This window comes from Epinephelus lanceolatus, chromosome 13, assembly GCF_041903045.1.
Source record: "Epinephelus lanceolatus isolate andai-2023 chromosome 13, ASM4190304v1, whole genome shotgun sequence".
Classification (NCBI taxonomy): domain Eukaryota; kingdom Metazoa; phylum Chordata; class Actinopteri; order Perciformes; family Serranidae; genus Epinephelus; species Epinephelus lanceolatus.
This window is the reverse complement of record NC_135746.1, coordinates 12398653-12421534: the sequence shown is the minus strand read 5'-3', so window position 1 is coordinate 12421534 and position 22882 is coordinate 12398653. Positions and strand designations below refer to the sequence as shown.

Here is a 22882-nt window from a genome sequence, read left to right as displayed (position 1 = left end):
CTTTCGTCACTTCCTGCACATTCCGCGCCGCATCGACATTGTTTCTTCGACAGTTGAGAGATTTTAAGACGTTTTTTTATAAGTGAAGACATCGTTTGGGGGACATTATGTCGTGTTGGGAGTGAAGAAGGAATTCTCAGCGATTGTTCAGCCCACATTTGGTACGTGCACACCCGTTTATTTCGTTCTGTTTCGATCATGGCGGAGGCTGTGCTTTTCTCTATGTTACGTGGGCTCCCTGTTTGCTTTGCATGCCTAAGTTACCCCGATATTGTGTGCGCCAAACTATTGTTCATCTTCGTATATGAAATATAAACGATCAGAAGTGCTCAATTTTAGTCTTAAAGTCGCAGTGGAGCCCGCTTATGCATTATTTGCTTTGACGCTGTGCTGAAAATAGTGTTTAACAATGTTAAATAAGATGTTCAGAATATCTGCGCCATACCATGGCACCATTTCCTGATATTGCAAAGTATCACAGTGCATACAAAGCCTTCTGCTTCACAACAGCCACAGATTATTGTTGCGTTATTCAACTGGGCCTGCACAAAAAGTTATGAATGAAATTTTAATCGAATCAGATTGTTTTGCGTACCCATTTCCAAACAAAGAGGCAAACTCTGCCTTGAAAATTTTAATTTAATTTTATTTTAAAAAACCTTCACGGGGAACCTATTTATCACTGTTTGCGTGAGGGAATTATAAGTGTGTGACACTTCACATGCAAGGCTATTCACATAGACATACATACATAGACGCCGCATTGACTGCCGCTGCCTATCGGAGCCGACGTCCTCGCCGGCCGCCATCTTGGATGGGTCTTGCTTCGCCTCCACAGTGCATTCACTTCTATTGAGGAAGGAGCTGTATGCACAAGTAAAATAGAATAACTCACGGAATTTTCAACTGATTTTCACGCAGTTTGGTTTGTTACAAACGGCACACATGTAGTTATGATACAGGTTGCTTTCGTACATTAAAAATGCGGGATTTCATGCTTTAATACTTTATGCAGATAGCATGATATCATGTTATTTAGGTCACAACACAGTTATTTTATTCACCTCAACCCCAGAGTGGGATATGTATGTATATGTGTGTATATATATATATATATATATATATATATATATATATATATATATATATACACACACATACAATACAGGCCAAAAGTTTGGACACACCTTCTCATTCAATGCGTTTTCTTTATTTTCATGACTGTTTACATTGTAGATTCTCACTGAAGGCATCAAAACTATGAATGAACACATGTGGAGTTATGTACTTAACAAAAAAAGGTGAAATAACTGAAAACATGTTTTATATTCTAGTTTCTTCAAAATAGCCACCCTTTGCTCTGATTACTGCTTTGCACACTCTTGGCATTCTCTCCATGAGCTTCAAGAGATAGTCACCTGAAATGGTTTCCACTTCACAGGTGTGCCTTATCAGGGTTAATTAGTGGAATTTCTTGCTTTATCAATGGGGTTGGGACCATCAGTTGTGTTGTGCAGAAGTCAGGTTAATACACAGCCGACAGCCCTATTGGACAACTGTTAAAATTCATATTATGGCAAGAACCGATCAGCTAACTAAAGAAAAACGAGTGGCCATCATTACTTTAAGAAATGAAGGTCAGTCAGTCCGGAAAATTGCAAAAACTTTAAATGTGTCCCCAAGTGGAGTCGCAAAAACCATCAAGCGCTACAACAAAACTGGCACACATGAGGACCGACCCAGGAAAGGAAGACCAAGAGTCACCTCTGCTTCTGAGGATAAGTTCATCCGAGTCACCAGCCTCAGAAATGGCAAGTTAACAGCAGCTCAGATCAGAGACCAGATGAATGCCACACAGAGTTCTAGCAGCAGACCCATCTCTAGAACAACTGTTAAGAGGAGACTGCGCGAATCAGGCCTTCATGGTCAAATAGCTGCTAGGAAACCACTGCTAAGGAGAGGCAACAAGCAGAAGAGATTTGTTTGGGCCAAGAAACACAAGGAATGGACATCAGACCAGTGGAAATCTGTGCTTTGGTCTGATGAGTCCAAGTTTGAGATCTTTGGTTCCAACCGCTGTGTCTTTGTGAGACGCAGAAAAGGTGAACGGATGGATTCCACATGCCTGGTTCCCACTGTGAAGCATGGAGGAGGAGGTGTGATGGTGTGGGGGTGTTTTGCTGGTGTCACTGTTGGGGATTTATTCAAAATTGAAGGCACACTGAACCAGCATGGCTACCACAGCATCCTGCAGCGACATGCCATCCCATCCGGTTTGCGTTTAGTTGGACGATCATTTATTTTTCAACAGGACAATGACCCCAAACACACCTCCAGGCTGTGTAAGGGCTATTTGACCAAGAAGGAGAGTGATGGAGTGCTGCGGCAGATGACCTGGCCTCCACAGTCACCGGACCTGAACCCAATCGAGATGGTTTGGGGTGAGCTGGACCGCAGAGTGAAGGCAAAGGGGCCAACAAGTGCTAAACACCTCTGGGAACTCCTTCAAGACTGTTGGAAAACCATTTCAGGTGACTACCTCTTGAAGCTCATCGAGAGAATGCCAAGAGTGTGCAAAGCAGTAATCAGAGCAAAGGGTGGCTATTTTGAAGAAACTAGAATATAAAACATGTTTTCAGTTATTTCACCTTTTTTAAGTACATAACTCCACATGTGTTCATTCATAGTTTTGATGCCTTCAGTGAGAATCTACAATGTAAATAGTCATGAAAATAAAGAAAACGCATTGAATGAGAAGGTGTGTCCAAACTTTTGGCCTGTACTCTGTGTGTGTGTATATATATATATATATATATATATATATATATATATATATATATATATATATATATATATATATATATATATATATATTTGGTAGATTGGCTTATGGGGTGATTTTGAAGGCGTAATCAAGTTAATCTTCTTTAAGTGTTATCTTCCCTCCAAAACTGTCATATTAAATTGATATTAAAACACTTAAAATTTACACCTCAGGAGTTCTTACCTGTTGGGATCCTTCGGGAAATGGTGGAAGACCAGGTGCGGGGTGTTCCACTGGTAGTTGTTGCAGTTAATTGCACTACACTGTTTTCTTTTACTTTTTTCCTCCTCTCTCCTTGACATCTTGCATATTGTCTGGGCGCAACAGTCTGAGCTCAACAGTCCAAAATGGCGGTAGCGCCCCTAGTGGCTGTTGGCAGAAATTCAATGGAGCTTCGCCTCTTGGTATCCATGCTCTTTGTCTCAGCCGTCTCTTGAATAGCCTTGACAGTCGGCAATGACGGGAACGCCCACAAACGTCACATCCGGTTAGAGCCGAGGGGAAAACAAACCAGTCCCTGCCTTTAGCCACAATGCCGAAGAGTTGCTGTGTGCCCTTTTGCACCACAAATAAACAAAAAAAAATCACCAATTAAAGTTTTACATTTTACCAAATAATAAAACGGAACCACAAAGGAGGACAAAATGGCTTCAAGCTACCAGAAGAGAGCTTTTAGCTTTGCACAGAAACAGGCAATAGAAATGTCCTTCAGAGGGCTATATTTTATTTTATGCTTGGAGTACATTTCAGAGCCAGCACTTTTTTTTCTTTGTTTTTTTACATATACCGTACTCGGTAAAGAACTTTAATCAGTACTTCTACTTTTACCAGGCTTTTGTACACAAGTATCTGTACTTATACTTAGGTACTGAATGTGTACTTTTGTACATGTTGCGAGGAAATCTACACAAATTACAAATGTAGTACAACGTTCACTAGCGTTTAAACAATTAATCTAATATTCCTGATACCCCTGACATAGTCTACGATTGTTTGGAAATGGTTTACATTACATTAAACTTACCTGAAATGAAGTGCTGACTGCAGACATACACAGGTTTTGTTGTTGGGTCCCATAATCTGCCAAACTCATCCTCTCTTCTGATAGATTGAAGCCATTTTGTCCTCCTTTGTGGTTCCATTTTATTATTTGGTCAAATGTTAAACCTTAATTGGTGATATTTTTTGTTTATTTGCGGTGCAAAAGGGCACACAGCAACTCTTCGGCATTGTGGCTAATGGCAGAGACTGGTTTGTTTTCCCCCTCGACTCTAACCGGATGTGACGTTTGTGGGTGTTCCCGTCATTGCTGACTGTATCTATATCTGGTGCCTTGATGTAATTTTAAAATGTTTGAAATGAATTTTTTAAACATTTTGTTAATACTTTTTTAATAGGGATGCACCGAATATTCGGTAACCGAATTTATTTGGTTATTGCAAAAAAAAACACAGATTCTGTATTCGGTGAAATAAGTGAAAAGCAAGGCCGAATAATAGCGGCGTGTTTTGATAACTCAATCAAACACGACACGCCGCTGCTAAATGAATGAAGCGGAAACACTGGGATGGAATATTGAGAGCTAGTCTAATAGACAAACACAGTGTGTGTCCCATGAACCTATAGACTTTATAAGAATGATGTATGTGACCCATGGCTTTTTTACTTGTACTGGTAATATTAGCATTGACATGTCCACCTAGCAACAGGCATACACTCAAAATTTCTTGAGAAATTTCCTTTTCTCTTCTGTTGTTGATGTTCATATTTTGGGAGTGCCATGGAAGTTTTGCATGCACGAGTTAATGAGCATTCAAACTTGTTTCTTTCAGGCTTGCACAGTACCAACACCGTCCCATTGCCGACTGGAGTACGTCCAACCAGGATGCAGACATGCAGTGTGGGCCAGACATGTTGGAGGAGCTGTTTCCTAACCTAAATCATGTCTTACAAGGTGTGGAGCAAACTCAAATCACACTGGTCTGTAACCAGAGTCTTGATTATTGCCAGTTAGGTTTTCACATGTAAGGAGTTTGCCCTGGTTCTTCGGTGCATAACAGTTATCACAGTAGAAGAAGAACAGAGAATATGGGCAATGTACAGAGATGATTTTTCAATAGATTGGCATTAATGTAACACATTGTGACCGATGCGGCGACTTTACATTAATTTACATGTTTAGTTTCAGAATCAGAAATATTCAGTGCTTTTATGCTTAGAGATGTGTTCTTCTTTTACAGAGACATACGTATGTATCAGCAAAGCTTTTGATAACTATGGGTCAGTTAGTCTTAAATTTAAGTATGCAGTACTACAGTTGTACTGTGACGAAATCAAAACACACCAGCTCCCGCACATTGCTGCTTGAGGAATCACTGTATCTCATTTCTAAAGAAATGCTTACAACTTAATTGCAACATGGTTTTAGTTTAGTGTTTGGTTTTAGTGTTTAATCATTTAGCCAAGGCGATGTCAGATATTGTTTAATGCCCATCACAAATACCCAGAGACCCAAAGAAATGATCTATGTTTTTGATCAGCAGTCTAAAAACCCACAGATACTTAAGTGGAGATGAAACACTGAACAGTATGATTGTGGTACATTTGAACTTTACCTTAGGCAAGATATGACACTGCAATCAAACTTCAGTATTCGTAACAAATCAACCATATGTGGTACAACTTCACAACTTTCACCAAAATATAGCCTCAATAGTGAAAGACCTTTTGTATATTGTATTGCAAATTATGAAGTTCATTACTCTGTTTTTTTTTTCCAAAATCCGTAAAACTTCTTAAACCTATCTCCTCCCACAGTTTTTGCTAGGGATGCACCGAAATGAAAATTTGTGGCCGAAGCCAAATAAAATTAAATGCTTGGCCGAATACCGAATGCCGTTGTTTAGTTTTTCATTACTTTTTGCAGATGAACGCCCTCCAGGTTAGTGTTGTCACGGTACCAAAACTGGGACCCACGGTACAATACCAATGAAAGCATCACGGTTCTGAGTAGTATCACGATACCACAGCGAAAATGAGGCAGATGTGCCTTTTGTCATTTATAAAAAGATAAATCACTTTTCTATAATACATCAATGATATTTCAATGAAATAAATTACTTATTGACTTATTCATACTTCAAAAACAGCATCAATAAGTGATTAACATAGGGGGGGATCAAAATAAAATAAATAGATAAAATAAAAATCAACCAGCCACCCTCCTCCCCTGACAAGTAAAGAACAGTCCCTTCATAAGTTAAGAAAAGTCCCTAAAGTGTGGTGAGGTTTGTGGACCGTTACCTGCCACAAAGAGAGAAATGTGAATGGCTCATTTCTCTTCTGACACTTCTCCTCTGTCACAAACCTTTGTGCCGCCACAGCTCGGCTGTTCAGGTACTTTTGGGCAGTCATGACAACTATGAAGACTTACTGGACCTGGAGGAGCCGGGCTTCTCGGTCGCCAGTAAGCCGTTATCTTGCGTCGCAGAGCCGTATTTGACAGGAATACATTCCTGTCTGTGTCTGTGACCCCCGTTCAACCCACAACCGGCAGGATTCATCTTTCGTTTCTGTTGCTGGTTGAAATCTGTACTCGCACAGCGTGCTCCTGAATGATTTATTTTTGCTTGCACAAAACTATTTTTAGTCGCAAATGTGAGTGTGGTGACGGATGGAGTAAAACATCGCCACACTGCCGACATTTTACTCCGTCCATCACCGCACGTTGTTTGATTGCGTTATCAGAACACGCTGCTATTATTCGGCCTTGCTTTTCACTTATTCCACCAAATACCGAATGTGTGGGGGTTTTTTGCAATATTCGGCTAAATATATTCGGTTGCTGAATATATTCGGTTACCGAATATTCAGTGCATCCCTAGTTTTTGCTCGATTGAAACCAAACTTGCTACAGAGCATCTTCAGACTGGCTTCCACAAACTGTCCTCACAGATTTTTGATTTATCAAAAATTTAGCCTACAGTGCATCAAAATGTTTGACTATAAACAGTACTGTAAACATATACTTGCTAAGTTCTTGTTAAATACATTTTCAATGTTCATGAAAAGAATTGACAAAATTTTTGAGTCGTGGTAGATGTTTGGCAAATATCAGAATTTTATATCAAGAACTGAATTTTTGACAGCATTTTGAATTCTGCTCTCGTGAACAATTGGAGTCAATGCAAGAATGGTATTTTAAACATCAGTTTTTCAGTTATGGAGTAAATCAATCATTGTTGGAAAAACAAAATAACATCTCCATGCTGTGTAGATGCAATATGTGTATTTTCAGATATTTGTCTTGATAATTGAATTTATGACAGCAGTTTAAAATCTGCCTTGACAGCTGCTGTCACCCTTGTGGCTGGCTTAGTCAATTTGTGAAGCCACAGATGAGTTGTCACTTGCTAATTAGCTTAGTCAGATAGAAGATGCACCTTGGTGTCAGAGGGTTGTGAGTTCAAGCCTTAACTAATGCAAATGTACATTGTAATGGCAACTTTCTTGTTGTCTTCCTATTCTGCCTCTTGTTACTCAGAATTGCCTAAATTTGTCCAGCCCCAACCATTGCTGCGCAGCAGCTATAATTTAACTTGTTTTTAATGAGTGTTGATGTAATAGGGTTTGAGAGTTTTGATGAGATAGAAGAATCATGGACAAAGTAAAAAATTAATTGGCTACTCACTGTATTTGACAGAGAACTGTATTTTGACACAGAAGGAAGTCTGCATGTTTATCATCCACAGAATTAGGTTGCATGCCAACATTTTCAGAACAAAATAAAACATGCTGCAGTGAGAGTCTCTCTCCGTGGGATATTTAAAAGTAGCAGGTTCGTGCATTCAGTCCTTCTCAGGCAAGCTCAGGAGTTTAGTGTTGCCAGAGCCCAAAGGAATGACACCAAGTGAGGATTTGAATATATGCAGTTTACATAACCCAGTTGAAATTCATATAAACAAATGCTTGAAGATCCACTTGTTACTTAAAGTGTATGTCATCTAAGAGAGACAATAAAAACTAAAGTAATGGTCAAAATTGTCACATTGAAATTTAAGCTGCGCTGATGGATTCATGTCGTCAACTCATGCGTTGAGTAACATTACAAGTTAACATTCCACCTTAAAAGTTGCCGGCAGTCAGCCCAGTAAATGAAATCACTATTTCTCAGACTCCATCTCCTGCAAGAGGCAGCATAACATCCTTTCATTTTATAGTTACAGTTTACTAATAAAACTCTCCACACTATGAATAGTGGTTACATGAGCCTCAAAACCAGCCACAACTCAGCCCTGAGCAGAGTGACCGTCCTCTATTGATCAATCAACAGACTGCAGTGTTCACAGCTCCACCTTTTTAGTACCAGATCTGTGTGCTAGGTACCCCAACCGAGGGGTGAAAAACACCATACCGAACTAAACTGTACCGTACTGCTTGGTGGAAATGGGGCTTAAGACCAAATATAGTGGTAGGACCTGTTCCCATGGAGTCAAAACGTCAGGGGTGAAAGTGAAAAGCTGCCTGAACTTGACTTAAGTTGTAAGATGGCTGTGCCCTGCTGGTGAAACAGGAAAGTCACAATCAGGTTTTCTAGGAAAGCGAGGTGGATATCAAGTTTCATAGCTGTGTCGTATCTTGCAAAAGTTAAAATTCAAACAAACCACTGTCATAATTGTTAAGTGTTTAATCTCTTCTTTAAATTAACAAGAAGAAAGAGACAAACCTGCAAATCCTCACATTTAAGAATCTATGAGTATCAAATGTTTAGGGCTGACCCAAAAAATTTGAAGCTTTGAAGCTGCGTTCGATGGCAAGGGATTCGATTGTAGAAAAAAAATACATTCAAAGCTTCGGCACTTTTTTCCCCCGTTTTTGGGGGGGAGGCCTTGAACGCAACACTAACCCCCACCAGTCCGATACTGACAGCAAGCGCGCTCAGAGCTGGCAGACATGTCCAAGAGGTCATCAGATGTGTGGTTGCACTTTAAAATATGCCCTGACTACAGATGTCACGATTATAGATTTTCTTGGTACGATTATTGTTAGAGAAATAATAATGGTTTTACAATTATCACGATTATTATGCATTCATTAATTTCACACTATAAATGTGTAAAATCTCATGAACACTCCTTATAGATCTTTAAGTTTAATTTATTTCCATGCCAACATAACAAAAATAATATAGCAATCAATCAATAATATGTGGAGCAAGCGATTGAGAACATGGCAGAAAGGCAGCCTTTGGTTGAGAAGAAAGGTAGGACAACTTCAGTCATCTGGAAACATTTTGGCTTCAAGTTGATGGACGTCGAGCAAAAGGATTTTGTTTGCAAAGTTTGTCATGCTGTCGTGTCTGCCCCCAAAGGCAACACGAGCGGTCGGAGATGGCGTTGCATTCAAGGTCCCCCACCCCCCAAAAAAACGGGAGAAAATAAAGGCAGAATATTCAAAAAAAAAAATTCACAATCGAATCCCGTGCCATCGAATGAAGCTTCAAAGCTTCAGATTTTTCAGGTCAGCCCTAGTATTTATTTTTATTTATTGTTTTTATTGCTATTATTATGGTAATGTACTATTATTATTTTTATTTTTTTAACTTGTTTACTTGTTATTAATTTATGTCTGGCTCTTCTTTTAAGTTATATTTAAAGTTGAGTTTTGGTGGAGTTTTGAAATCAATGAATAATCGTGTTTATTAATCGTGATTTCAATATCAGTCAAAATAATCGTGATTATTATTTTTGCCATAATCGTCCAGCCCTAGTAGTAGCCGTACAACTGGGCTTGGTAAGCTTGGAGTGTTTTTAAGTTGATGTAAAAATAAACGACGTGCATTTGTGAAATCCCACACTCGTGTGGACGTGAGTTTCTGCCTGTCGTCTCACTCCAAGAGCTGCACATGCCCAAAACCATTTCAACCTCACGCTGTGTGCACACAAACTGCAAAACTATCCATCAAAAAAGTTTCTGAGACGTGCCTTAGCTTGTCACGTTGCACTGTAAGCCCAACTCGTATCATACCACTACGCCATTAATTGCAAATGACACACTAACTAATTTTTAATTCAATATTACATTAGATAAATTGAGATTGACGTATTTTAACCCAGTTATTGTGCATTTACCTTTACTTGCGCATGTAAAGCCAGGTGGTTGTCCTGCAGGTATTGTATCATGTTGCTCGTGTTTGATCCTTTGGCCGCGACTTTTTTGCGGCATGTTTTACAAACTGGAAAGTAGTAACTAGTAGGCCTAATAGGCATTTTCCAGTTCCACCAGTCTGCTCTGAGTCTGGTGTCAGAGACACTTCTGATGCTCTGAGTTGCGCATCTGTTTGATTGTGCTGCAGTGTGCACCAAGGGTTTTAATTTAGTGTTCAATCAAAAGTTAAAGACTACTTATCACCGACCATTAGTGTTTTTTCGTTTGTGAATATTTTTATCTTAATTCTAGTGTTGGAATTGAATGCTTTGAATTAATTTCGTTCTGAGCACTGAAGTTGAATGGATTCGAAGGTCAGCTCTACAAATGTTGTGTGTTTTACTCTGATAAATATTACATGATACATTTCAACTGTGTATGACTCACAGATGAGATATAGTGTGTCATTTGTCCTTTTTTCTCCTGAACTGAACGCAGGAAAGGAAGACATGGATGACCAAGCAGAACACTAGACCACTGTAGATGGACAACACAGACACCTGCAGGACAAAGAAGATGGACGCCAACAAAGTATGGCAGTGGCGCATTATGCATGTTAAGAAATATTCAAGACGTCCAGATCCATTCTATTTCAGCAATAGAATAGGATTGGACTTTAATGTAGCATCCAGCGCACAGAAAAAACTGGACTTACAGTTAGTGACCAATGGTGTCATACTTGAGATTTGTAACTTTGCTAAAATCGTGAACAAGAGTAAAAGGCGTTTTTTGACAAACATTTTGGAGAACAATTTTGATCTAGGCTTTGAAAATGAGCAACAGCGGATTGATTTTTCTGCTCGTATTCACTACAAAGTCAAAGAGCTGAGCAGGAAACCTCCTAAAGATAAAAATGAAGTTTTCACTCTGTTTGACACATCATCTAAGGCAGAACGCAACAGCAACTATGGACTGACCACTGCATCTTCAGAGCACCTGGTGGAGATGGATGAAACTGATCACAGTGAACATGAAGATGAATTCAAGTTTTCACAAGTAACATCCAAGGAATACTTGCAGACAGAAGGCCTCTCAGTAGAGATGGACAAAGCACCTGGTGATGACAGTGAACATGAGGATGAATTCAGGTGTTCACAAGTAACACCCAAAGAACACTTAAAGACAGAACACCTCTCAGCAGAGATGGACGAAGCACCTGGTGATGACAGTGAACATGAGGATGAATTCAGGTATTCACAAGTAACACCCAAAGAACACTTACAGACAGAAGGCCTCTCAGTAGAGATGGACAAAGCACCTGGTGATGACAGTGAACATGAGTATGAATTTAAGTATTCAAAAGCACAGTCAGCAGAAGAATTACAGGAGGATTGTCTTCCCCCTTTGTTTCCTTACTGTGAAGGAATTGGTCTGAACCTTGACGTTGGGTCGAAACAAAGTCTAGATCCAGATTTGCTGACAAAGGGCGTGATGTTAGAATTAGTACACTTTACCAGGATACTGACTGCATCCTACAGCCCTATTGTTCTTGATGTGTTGGAGCACAATTTTGAACTTGATCTCAAAAGTCAACAAGGGAAAAGTCGACTGTGGTTCAAGATATCTCACCTGCTGAGAAGAAGAAATCGACTCCTCGCCACTGGTACCAAAATCAGCCTAAATTTTAAAGATGAGCAGTTTTCCTTCCAGACAAACCCCTTAAAAAGAACTAAGTTTTCAACACTGTCCAATGTGGAAGCCACACAGTATCACCTCAAGGATGTGATGAAAAGAAGGCAGTCTGATTTAAAAAGTAACCAGAAAAAGAGGGCACTGTCAAGATCAAGTGAAAGGGTGAACAAAAGACACAGAATAGGACAGTTTGAAGACATGGAGACAAACTCACTCTCTCATCACACTGATTTGTATACCAGTGAAAAAGTGGAGGGAGATCATTGTCACACTTTTCCACTAGGAGAGTCTGATCAAGACTCTGACAAAGTCACAAATCCAGGATACACTGGCAAACTGGATCACTTACAAAGCCCAAAAAGTTGTTCACTGAGCTCTGACATTGCTGGAGACTCAGAACCAAGTTATCTTGGTTTTTGTACGCCTTTATTCACCACCACTGAAATCTCATCCAGTTCACCAACTGTAAACTCAAATGTGAACCCACCATTTGCAAGTCAACCTGATGAAAGAGGGCTTTGTGGAGGGGAAGAGCCAACACAGACTCCAAGAAATGCATCAAATAAACATGACATGGAGCAAGACGAAATGGGAACAGAGATCATTTGGAAGTTACGTGCTAACCGTGTAAAACAAATCCTCTCCTCACCAAAGACAGAAAAAGAGTATTGTCAATTCACCATGTCCAAGAAAGCAGGCCTTGACTTTAATGTTGGATTTGGCCCAAAGAAAAACATCAGTGTTGACTCTTTGTCTAATTCTGTTCTGCTTGAAGTTGCTAAATTTGCCTTGGCAATGAATTCGTCTCAACAGGATTTCATCATGGAGATTCTTGAGTACAACTTTGACTTCGGCCTGCAGAGTCAACACCAGAGGAATCTTTTCACATGTGAAATTATGAAAAGAGTAAGAAAGCTGAGAATTTGTGAAGATGCAGTCAAATTCTCAAAAGAGGTTTTTCAACTGCCTGGACCCATGTCATCAAAAATGAATATGGCTAATCAGAGTGTGGTTGGAGTAACTCCAGAACTCAGCAGTGAATTGAGAATTAAGGAGTGTGCTGTTGTTCTGGTGCGTCTGCCTCATTCACATGCCGAAACTAGACAACATATATCACAGAAGATTGTGGATCTTTATCCCTTCTGCAAGAAAATAGGTCTGAAACTGCATGTGAACAAAAGTCAACCAAACAAAAAACTGAATATCAACAAACTGACCAATGGAGCAATGACTGAAGTGATGAACTTTGCAGAAAAGTTGTGTGGAACATTTGAGCAGATTTGTCTTGACATTCTCAGACACAACTTGGATCTTGATTTGCAAAGTGGACAATCTGATCTTGCCAGAGATATTCTTGCACGAATTCCTGCCATAATGGAGCAGAAGAATGTATCAAACTGTGCAAGCCTCGACAGGAAAATAAAAGGCACAGGAACAGATTATTCAACAATGTTGCAACTGGATTGCCAGAACAGCCCAAATTTAGATGCAAGCAATGTTGGTCCTTCCGAGGTTGCTACCATAGACCAATATGTAGACACTTCTGCTGACATTCAACAGCAAGATGAACACAATTTAATGCTGTGGAAATTGCGGGCCAGGTATATTGAGTACATCCTCTCAGTACCTCATGAAGAACATTGCCCATTTTATTCTTACTCCAGATGCAAAGAAATTGGCATTAATTTCAACGTAGGATCTGGAATTAAACAAAATCTTGATCCCAAGTTACTGACCAATGGCATCATGGATGAACTGAACAAGTTTGCCACAGCCTTGCTATCATCCCAAAGGTATTTCATCACAGATATACTGGAGTACAATTTTCATCTTGATTTCAAGAATGAGCTGCATCGCAGTGCATTTGCATATCGAACTTGGTATGCAATTCAAGCAGCACGTAAAAAGTTCAACTTTAGTCGAATGAATATGCTTTTTGAACTCCCTGACCTGAGGTACATACAAGAATCTACCAATTGTTGCCCCAGATGCTATCAAGTCAGAAGTGACAAGCTTCATCAGGACGAATCTGACGCTGGTCACATGCATCATCCCCGTCCACATACCATGACTGACACATTCCTTGCTGATGCAAACTCCACAGCACAGAAGCCTGCAAAGGATCTGTCCTCGAGACTCTCAGCAGCAGCTGAAACAATAATTGACAGGTACTCTCGCTGCAAGAAAATTGGTCTGAACCTGTGCGTAGACAAAGACCAACCAAAAGATAAAGTGGACTTGCATTTATTGACAAATGGCATTATAAATGAAGTGTTCAGTTTTACCATAAAACTGTGTGGGACAAAAAATAAGATCATCAATGATGTCCTTGAACACAACTTCAAAATTGATATGCAGAGGCAAGGTGTCAATCCTGCAGCGATGTTCCTTACAGTACCGAAGTATAAAAAATCTGGCAGTCAGGCCTGGTTAAGTGAAGTCTATGTAATTCAACAGCATCCACAAAAACAATTTAGACATGCAAGTAAAGGGAAACAGGCAACATCCATGCGGAAAAGTGAATTGAAAGAAACGTTCAAAAACAGAAAGCTGGCACTACAAAGCAAGGGGAAAGTAACAGCACCAGAGAGAATGGGAACAGAGAGCTACTACACTTGTCCTCTAGGAGAGTCAGATCTAGACTGGGGTAACATTACAGATTCAGGAGGTGATGAGCAAACACAGACTCTTAGAGATGAGCAAACTGAATGTGACATGGAGCAAGAGGAAATGGGAACAGAGACTCTGTGGAAGTTGCGTGCTAACCGTGTAAAACAAATCCTGTCCTCACCGAACAGAGCGTTTGGTGAATACTCCTGGTCCAAGAAAGCAGGCCTTGAGTTCAATGTTGGATTTGGCCCAAAGCAACACATCAGTGTTGACTCTTTAACTAATTCTGTTTTGCTTGAAGTTGCTAAATTTGCCTTAGCAATGAATTCATCTCAACAGGATTTCATCATGGAGATTCTTGAGTACAACTTTGACTTTGGCCTGCAGAGTCAACACCAGAGGGATCTGTTCATATGTGAAATTATGAAAAGAGTAAGAAAACCGAGAAGATGTGAAGATGCAGTCAGATTCTCAAAAGAGTATTTGCAACTTCCTGGTCCCATGTCATCAGTAAATATGGCAAATCAGAGCATGGGCAGTGTCAATCCCGAACTCAGCAGTGAATTGAGAATTGAGGATTGTGATGTTGCCCCTGTGTGTCCTTCGAATGTAAATGCTAAAACCAAAGAACACATTTCACAGACGATTATGGATCTTTATCCCTTCTGCAACAAAATAGGTCTAAAACTACATGTGAACAAAAGACAACCAAACAAAAAACTGGATATCAGCAGACTGAGCAGTAGAGCAATGACTGAAGTGATAAACTTTGCAGAACAGTTATGTGGAACATTTGAGCAGATTTGTCTTGACATTCTCAGACACAACTTGGATCTTGATTTGCAAAGTGGACAATCTGATCTTGCCAGAGATATTCTTGCACGAATTCCTGCCATAATGGAGCAGAAGAATCTATCAAACTGTGCTAGCCTCGACAGGAAAATGAAAGACACAGGAACAGATTATTCAACAATGTTGCAACTGGATTGCCAGAACAGCCCAAATTTAGATGCAAGCAATGTTGGTCCTTCCGAGGCTGCTACCATAGACCAATACGTAGACACTTCTGACATCCAACAGCGAGATGAACACAATTTAATGCTGTGGAAATTGCGGGCCAGTCATATTGAGTACATCCTCTCAGTACCTCATGAAGAACATTGCCCATTTTATTCTTACTCCAGATGCAAAGAAATTGGCATTGATTTCAATGTAGGATCTGGAGTTAAACAAAATCTTGATCCCAAGTTACTGACCAATGGCATCATGGATGAACTGAACAAGTTTGCCACAGCCTTGCTATCATCCCAAAGGTATTTCATCACAGATATACTGGAGTACAATTTTCATCTTGATTTCAAGAATGAGCTGCATCGCATTGCATTTGCATATCGAACTTTGCATGTAATTCGAGCAGCACGTAGGAATAAAAAATTCACAGCTACTCGATTGAATATGGTTTTTGAACTTCCTGACCTGAGGTACATACAAGAATCTACCAGTTGTTGCCCCAGATGCTATCAAGTCAGAACTGACAAGCTTCATCAGGATGAATCTGATCCTGGTCACATGCATCATCCCCGTCCACATACCCTGACTGACACATTCCTTGCTGATGCAAACTCCACAGCACAGAAGCCTGCAAAGGATCTGTCCTTGACTCTCTCAGCAGCAGTGGAAACAATAATTGACAGGTACTCTCACTGCAAGAAAATTGGTCTGAACCTGTGCGTAGACAAAGACCAACCAAAAGATAAAATGGACTTGCATTTATTGACATACGGCATTATAAATGAAGTGTTCAGTTTTACCGTGAAATTGTGTGGGTCAAAATGCATCATCATCAATGATGTCCTTGAACACAACTTCAAAATTGCGTTGCAGAGGCAAGTTGTCAATCCTGCAGCGATGTTCCTTGCATTGCCGAGGAAGAATGAAAAATCTGGCAATCAGGCCTGGTTAAGTGAAGTCTATGTAATTCAACAGTATCCACAAAAACAATTTAGACATGCAAGTAAAGTGAAACAGGCAACATCCATGCGGAAAAGTGAATTGAAAGAAGCGTTCAAAAACAGAAAGAGAGAGTCAGATCTAGATTTGAACATCACAGATTCAGGGGGTGAAGAGCAAACACAGACTCTTGTGCCAAATGAATGTGATATGGAGCAAGATGAAATGGGAACAGAGAACACCCTGTGGAAGTTGCGTGCTAACCGTATAAAACAAATCCTCTCCTCACCAAACAAACAGTTTGGTAAATTCACCAAGTCCAAGAGAGCAGGCATTAAGTTCAATGTTGGATTTGGCCCAAAGCAACACATCAGTGTTGACTCTTTAACTAATTCTGTTATGCTTGAAGTTGCTAAATTTGCTTTAGCAATGAATTCATCTCAACAGGATTTCATCATGGAGATTCTTGAGTACAACTTTGACTTTGGCCTGCAGAGTCAACACCAGAGGGATCTTTTTACATGTGAAATTATGAAAAGAGTAAGAAAACTGAGAAGTTGCGAAGATGCAGTCAGATTCTCAAAAGAGGTCTTTGAACTTCCTGGTCCCATGCTATCAATAAATATGGCAAATCAGAGCATGGTCAGTGTCAATTCTGAACTCAGCATCGAATCAAGAATGGAAGAATGTGATGTTGCTCCTGTGTGTCCTTCTGATTCACACACTGAAAGCAAAGAACATATATCAGAGATGATTGTGGATCCTTATCCCTTCTGCAAGGAAATTGGTCTGAAGCTACACGTAAACAACCGTAAACAAAACACAAAACTGGATATCAACAAACTGACCAATGGAGCAATGAGTGAAGTGACAAACTTTGCAGAACAATTGTGTGGAACATTTGAGCAGATTTGTCTTGACATTCTCAGACACAATTTTGATTTCGATTTGCAAAGTGGAGATGCCAGAAGTATTGTTGCTGCTGTATGTGAGCAAAAGAATCTATCATCAAAACTTTCAAAACATTTGAAAATAAAGGGCACAAAAGCAACAAACCTAAATCAAGATTGCCAGAATGACCAAACTTTAGATGCAAGTGGTACTGGATATTCCCAGGCTGCAGTAATGGACGACAAGACTGAATACCCAGAAGAGTTAGATTTAAAGCTGTGGAAATTGCGGGCCAATCAAATGCAGCAAATCCTCTCAATACCTCACGGAGAACATTGCCCATTATATTCTTACCCCAGATGCAAAACATTGGGCATTGATTTCAGTGTAGGATCTGGAGTAAAGCAGAATCTTGATCCCATGTTACTGACCAATGGCATCATGGTCGAAGTGGATACATTTGCCAACGCACTGCACTCAGCAGAAAAGTATTTCATCACAGAGATACTGGAGTATAATTTTCATCTTGATTTCAAGAGTGAGCTGCATCGCAGTGCCTTTATGCTGCAAATTTGGAAAAAAGTTTTGGGGCTAAGAAAGCACAAAAGTAGCAATCCTCGAATGAATATGCCTTTTGAACTCCCTGACATACAAGAACCTATTTCTGACAGTCCTAACTATTGCCCTAAATGCTATCAAGACAGAAATGATAAGCTTCATCAGGATGAATCCAATCCCAGTGAAATGCATCATCCTCGTTCACATATAATGCTAGACACAGTTTCTGCAGATGCAAACTGCATAGAACAAAAGCCTGCAAAGGATCCTTCCCTTACCTCCTCAGCAACAGAGGAGACGATAATGGACCGCTACCCTCGCTGCAAGAAAATAGGTTTGAACCTGTGTGTGAACAAAGACCAACCAAAAGATAAACTTGACATGCATGTCTTGACAAGTGGGATTATCGTTGAAGTGGCTAGTTTTGCCAAAAAATTGTGTGGGTCAAAACATAAAACTTTTCGTGCAATCATTGAAAACAACTTCAACATGAGCCTGCAGCCTGTAGATATATGGAACAAAGTCTGGCTTAGTAAAGAAATACACAAGGATGGTGGACACGCATGGTTGGATGAAGCCTTTGTTTTTCAGCCACAAAGACAACCCAGGCATTTAAAACTTGTTGAGGCATCTGCCACGCAGATTAGCGAAAGGAAGGAAACTATTAAAAAAAGGATGCTGGCACTTCAAACTAAGGAGGAAAGACCCACGCTGCCAAGTCCTAACACAAGTGTGGTAAAATCAAAGACACATCAACAGAGAAAAGGGAAATGTTTTCCCCATTGCACAGAGATAGGTCTGGATCTAGATGTCACATCAAAATCAGGCAAGAAAGAGAAGCTGGACTTGAATTTATTGACGAGAGCTGTAGTGTGTGAGATCCATAAATTTGCAGTCAAGAACCCAGGGAACTACATGCCACACACTATGTTTGACATTCTTGACTATAACTTTGATCTTAGCTCACAACATTACAGGCGCTGGGAATTTTCCATAGCTACTACATCCAAAGTCCAAGCCATGGTCAAGCAACGTGACATGAATCGAAACAGACCACATGAAGTCTTCAAGTTGCCATTTATATTTGCTCCCAAGACACATAATGAGAAACCAAAAAAGCATTCCAGGAAAGAACCAGTCAAAAAAAAGAAAATGGGCAGAAACCATTCCGATTCCAGTGATGTTGATTTTCTTAATGATGTTGAAACTAACGAGGTGGCTGGGTCCTATGAGGACACTGAGTTCTCAATAGATCCTTGGTCGGCACTGCCAATGTGTGGAAGTCCAGTGAGTGAAGGTTGTGACAGTCCTCTCCAGGGAGACATACAAATCAGAGAGAAGGAGTATGATGCACATTTTGGCAATATGAATCCAGAACTGGATACTGAGACGGCAGTGCCCATGAGTGGGAGTCTTGAGAGTGAAGCTTGTGGCAGTCCTGTCCAGGGAAACATACAGACAAAAGAGGAGAAGTACGATCCACAGTATGGCAATATGAAACCAGAACTGGACACTGGGACAATAGTGCAGATGAGTGGAAGTCTATGGGCAGTGCCCATGAGTGGAAGTCTTGAGAGTGAAGCTTGTGGCAGTCCTGTCCAAGGAAACATACAGACAAAAGAGGAGAAGTACGATCCACAGTATGGCAATATGAAACCAGAACTGGACACTGAGACGGCAGTGCCCATGAGTGGGAGTCTTGAGAGTGAAGCTTGTGGCAGTCCTGTCCAGGGAAACATACAGACAAAAGAGGAGAAGTACTATCCACAGTATGGCAATATGAAACCAGAACTGGACACTGGGACAATAGTGCAGATGAGTGGAAGTCTATTGAGCGTAGGTAGTGGCAGTCCTCTCCAGGGAAACATACAGAAGAAAGAGGAGGAGCATGAGCCACATTATGGCAATATGAAATCAGAACCAGACACTGAAATGTTAGTGCCATTGAGTGGGAGTCCAGTGAGTGAAGGTTGTGACAGTCCTCTCCCGGGAAATGCACAGATTAAAGAGGAGTACAATCCACATCATGGCAATATTAAACCAGAACCAGACACAGAGGAAAAACATAACGATGATGTCAAGACAAAGTCAAACACTGAAGATGCTCAGCACTTAGTCCCAGATGTGGCTACAGGACTCCTTGGGTATATGCCAGTGGTAGTTTTGCCAAACTTTGTTGGACCGCAGGCGGGATTGCAAAACCAGTATGTCCAGTGTTACATCCTGGCAGAACCACAAGGACCTGCTATACGTCCTGACATTGTGAGTAACATAACACCCAGACTGAACACTGAGGGTGTTCAGTATTTAGTCCCAGTTCAAGCAGTCGGATGCCCCATGGTAACCATAGGTCCAGGCAATGAGAGCACATTGATCAAACAAGGGCAAGAAAATGTGCCAGCTGACTTGCAGCAAGGTGAAGTTCACAGAAAATGAAGTGGGCATCTAACAGTAATGAAATCCTTAAGCCTCTAAATTATAGTTTCACACTAAACAGATGCTATTAGCTGCCTTGGTTTCTATGGAACTGTATTGAGAATGTAATTCGTGACTTATTTCAGGAATGTATACTTTAAAAAGCTCGGGTAAACTCATACTCAAGAAATGGAGGCCTAACAGATGGCTAATGCATAAGGTTGTAAATATTCTGCTTTGAAGTTTTGTTGTAAAAAGGACAAGTTGAAAATACATTACACTTTTTTATGTTTCTTTTTTCTGCAGTCAGTAGTCTGCGGTCTTTTCATTTGTAAGAATTTGTATCAGACACTGTGGCCTTTGAGAGCCAAAAAGACGGACTGATCGGAGGAACATGTTTCATGGCAAAGAGCTGTCAATATTGTGCTTTACCTTTTTGTGTTCTAAAAAAATGGACAATATGAAAATTCAGAAAGTTATGAAAGTTTTTTGTTTCCTTTTCTTTTGGTCAATTGAGACTGGACATTGCTGACTTTGTGGATATCAAATAATTGTATTATAGTCATGTGAGACGGTCTCGCCTTACTTTAAAAGTGCCTGTTCTGTTTTTTTTTCCTGATCATTTTATACATAGATTAATGTCACTTTTATTTTTGAAAAAGGAAAAAAGTTTGCAACGAAAAGATTTTGTAAATGACACAAACGGTGGACACTGTGAATCTGTCATAAATTTGTAAATATGAGTGTGTCCATACTTTGTTCTTAATTGGTAACCGCAGCATTTCATGGATATACAGGATAACAAAAATCAAAATGACCTGTATCTGCATGGACTTGTCTATTGCTCATTGCTGTTTTAGTACATTTATATAAACTTTGAAAGCATCCTCTTCTGTGTACTCATTTCAAATACTGTGAACTTGTATTATAAATGATATGGTTGTGATTTATGACCATTTGCTTATAGAGATAGATCTCAAGTCTTTTGCATTTGCTCATCTCTACTTTAGGAGTATTAAACCAACTGTTTTATCTTAGGGTGTTTTGACACTTGGTCCTTTTCAGTCCTCTAAATGGACTCAGAGCTGTGACTCGGCATTTTTGCGCATATGGGAGCACTCCAAGAGAACTCAGACCCCTCTGAAGGGAACTGTACTTAGACCACCTCGGAAAGTGGTCTGAATATAGTTTGCTTCAAGTCTGCGATGCGGTTCTCTTAACCTGTGCAATGTGAACACAAAGTGCTCCAGGTTCACTTTGCTCTTTGTCATTGTATTTACCCCTTTAGATCACATGCTGTTGCACTGGGACACTTGAAAAACATCGAGTAAACATAACAATAAGCAAATCAATATAATAAGTGGCATGTGCATGAGGTACGTTCAAACATTTTGAAGCTGTGTAACAATTAATTTAATTTTGCTGAGTTTCATCATCATGACATAAAATTATTTTCACGATTACACATTTCTTAATACATTCAAAGTTCTATGATCGGTTGATTTCACTGTCTTATTTACTTATTTTTCTTCTTTCCTTTTTGTAACAACCAATCACAGCTTTTAGAGGACTGCGTCATACCTAGCAATGGGGTCAACCACACCTCCTCACTAAGATAAAAGTTTCTGTTCCCTCCTTGCTCAGAGTTGCTTTCAGAAACTTCCTGAATCACTCTTAAGCTAAGATTCCTTGCAAGGAATTTTTAGGCTAAGTTAGGAGCTCTCTGAGAGGACTCTGAGAATCTTTGTGAATACAGGCCCTGGACTATTCAGGTTATGTGACTCTTGACTTGTGTAATACCCAAAGTGGGCTCTTGGTGGTGCTCCACACCAGCACCTTGCTTTGTGTTTCCTTCAGGGACATCAAAGCCCGTCCAGTCTGAAGAAGACAACGGATAACTGCATCTCTGAGGAATTCAGTCATCCAATAGGCTGGATGGGGAAAAAGTAATGATACAAAGTTAGCTAAACAGAATTATTTGGGTTTTATATTTATTCCTGTTTTTTCTACAAACAGCTCAGGACAAAGCAGCTCGAACATGACCTGACAAATAAAATGTGTAGTCAAAAATAAGAGAAAAAAATACATCCATCCCCAACCCCTATTACCTCCTGCAACCACACAAAGGCAGCAACAAATTAATAAACAAATAGGTTATACAGGCAAATGGCATAGTTAAAAGAAGACTGAGATACAGGCAATGTACAAAGACTGGCCAAGCAGATATGGGCACCCCCTGTAACATGGAAGATGACTGTGTATGTCCAGTGTACTTAAAGGAAGGGTCCTAGACTTAATAAAAAGTCTCTATGGAGGAGTGAAGCATACAGGAGATATATTCATTGGGAACACTTCATTATAAGGTTGTACCATGACTTTTTTTGAATCCTTAAGAGCAGAATATTTTTCCCAGCAGCAAAAATCAGAAGATTGAAGAGTCTCTTATGTTTGATATTTGTAATATAAACATCCAGGAGACCCAGTAAGAGGTGTCAAATATGACACATTGTTCATCCACACTACTAAACCGATAGCTTTGTAGCTTCACACATGTCCAAAAACAGTGATTGTATCTTCCAGACTCAGAGTTAACACTCACAGCAGAGAGGAGAAATATTAGCGTCCATTTTGTTTTGAGAGCACTTGAAAAGAATTATATGGTCAAATCTCACGTAGACCTTACATAAAAAATAATGTCCATCTTTGACTTTAGCCCTTAAAGTGGCCATGTCTATCTCAGTAATTAGTGTGAATGAAACACATACCAGGTCTAATTAGGGGCCAGGCAGCTTAAGC

The 22882-nt window shown here is 40.0% G+C and overlaps 1 protein-coding gene across 2 annotated transcripts; it reads left to right on the top strand.

Moving 5' to 3' along the window:
- On the top strand, positions 1-20973 carry LOC117271143 (uncharacterized). 2 transcript variants are annotated; one of them, XM_078173751.1, is made up of 3 exons: positions 1-161; positions 4657-4778; positions 10469-20973. In XM_078173751.1, the coding sequence occupies exon 3, from the start codon at positions 10514-10516 to the stop codon at positions 20105-20107; it is 9594 nt and encodes a 3197-aa protein (XP_078029877.1). In that variant the 5' UTR covers positions 1-161; positions 4657-4778; positions 10469-10513; the 3' UTR covers positions 20108-20973. The 2 variants fall into 2 exon arrangements, with proteins under 2 accessions (XP_078029877.1, XP_078029878.1); XM_078173752.1 differs by having other exon boundaries at positions 4657-4804.
- Positions 20974-22882: the final 1909 nt, after the last annotated feature.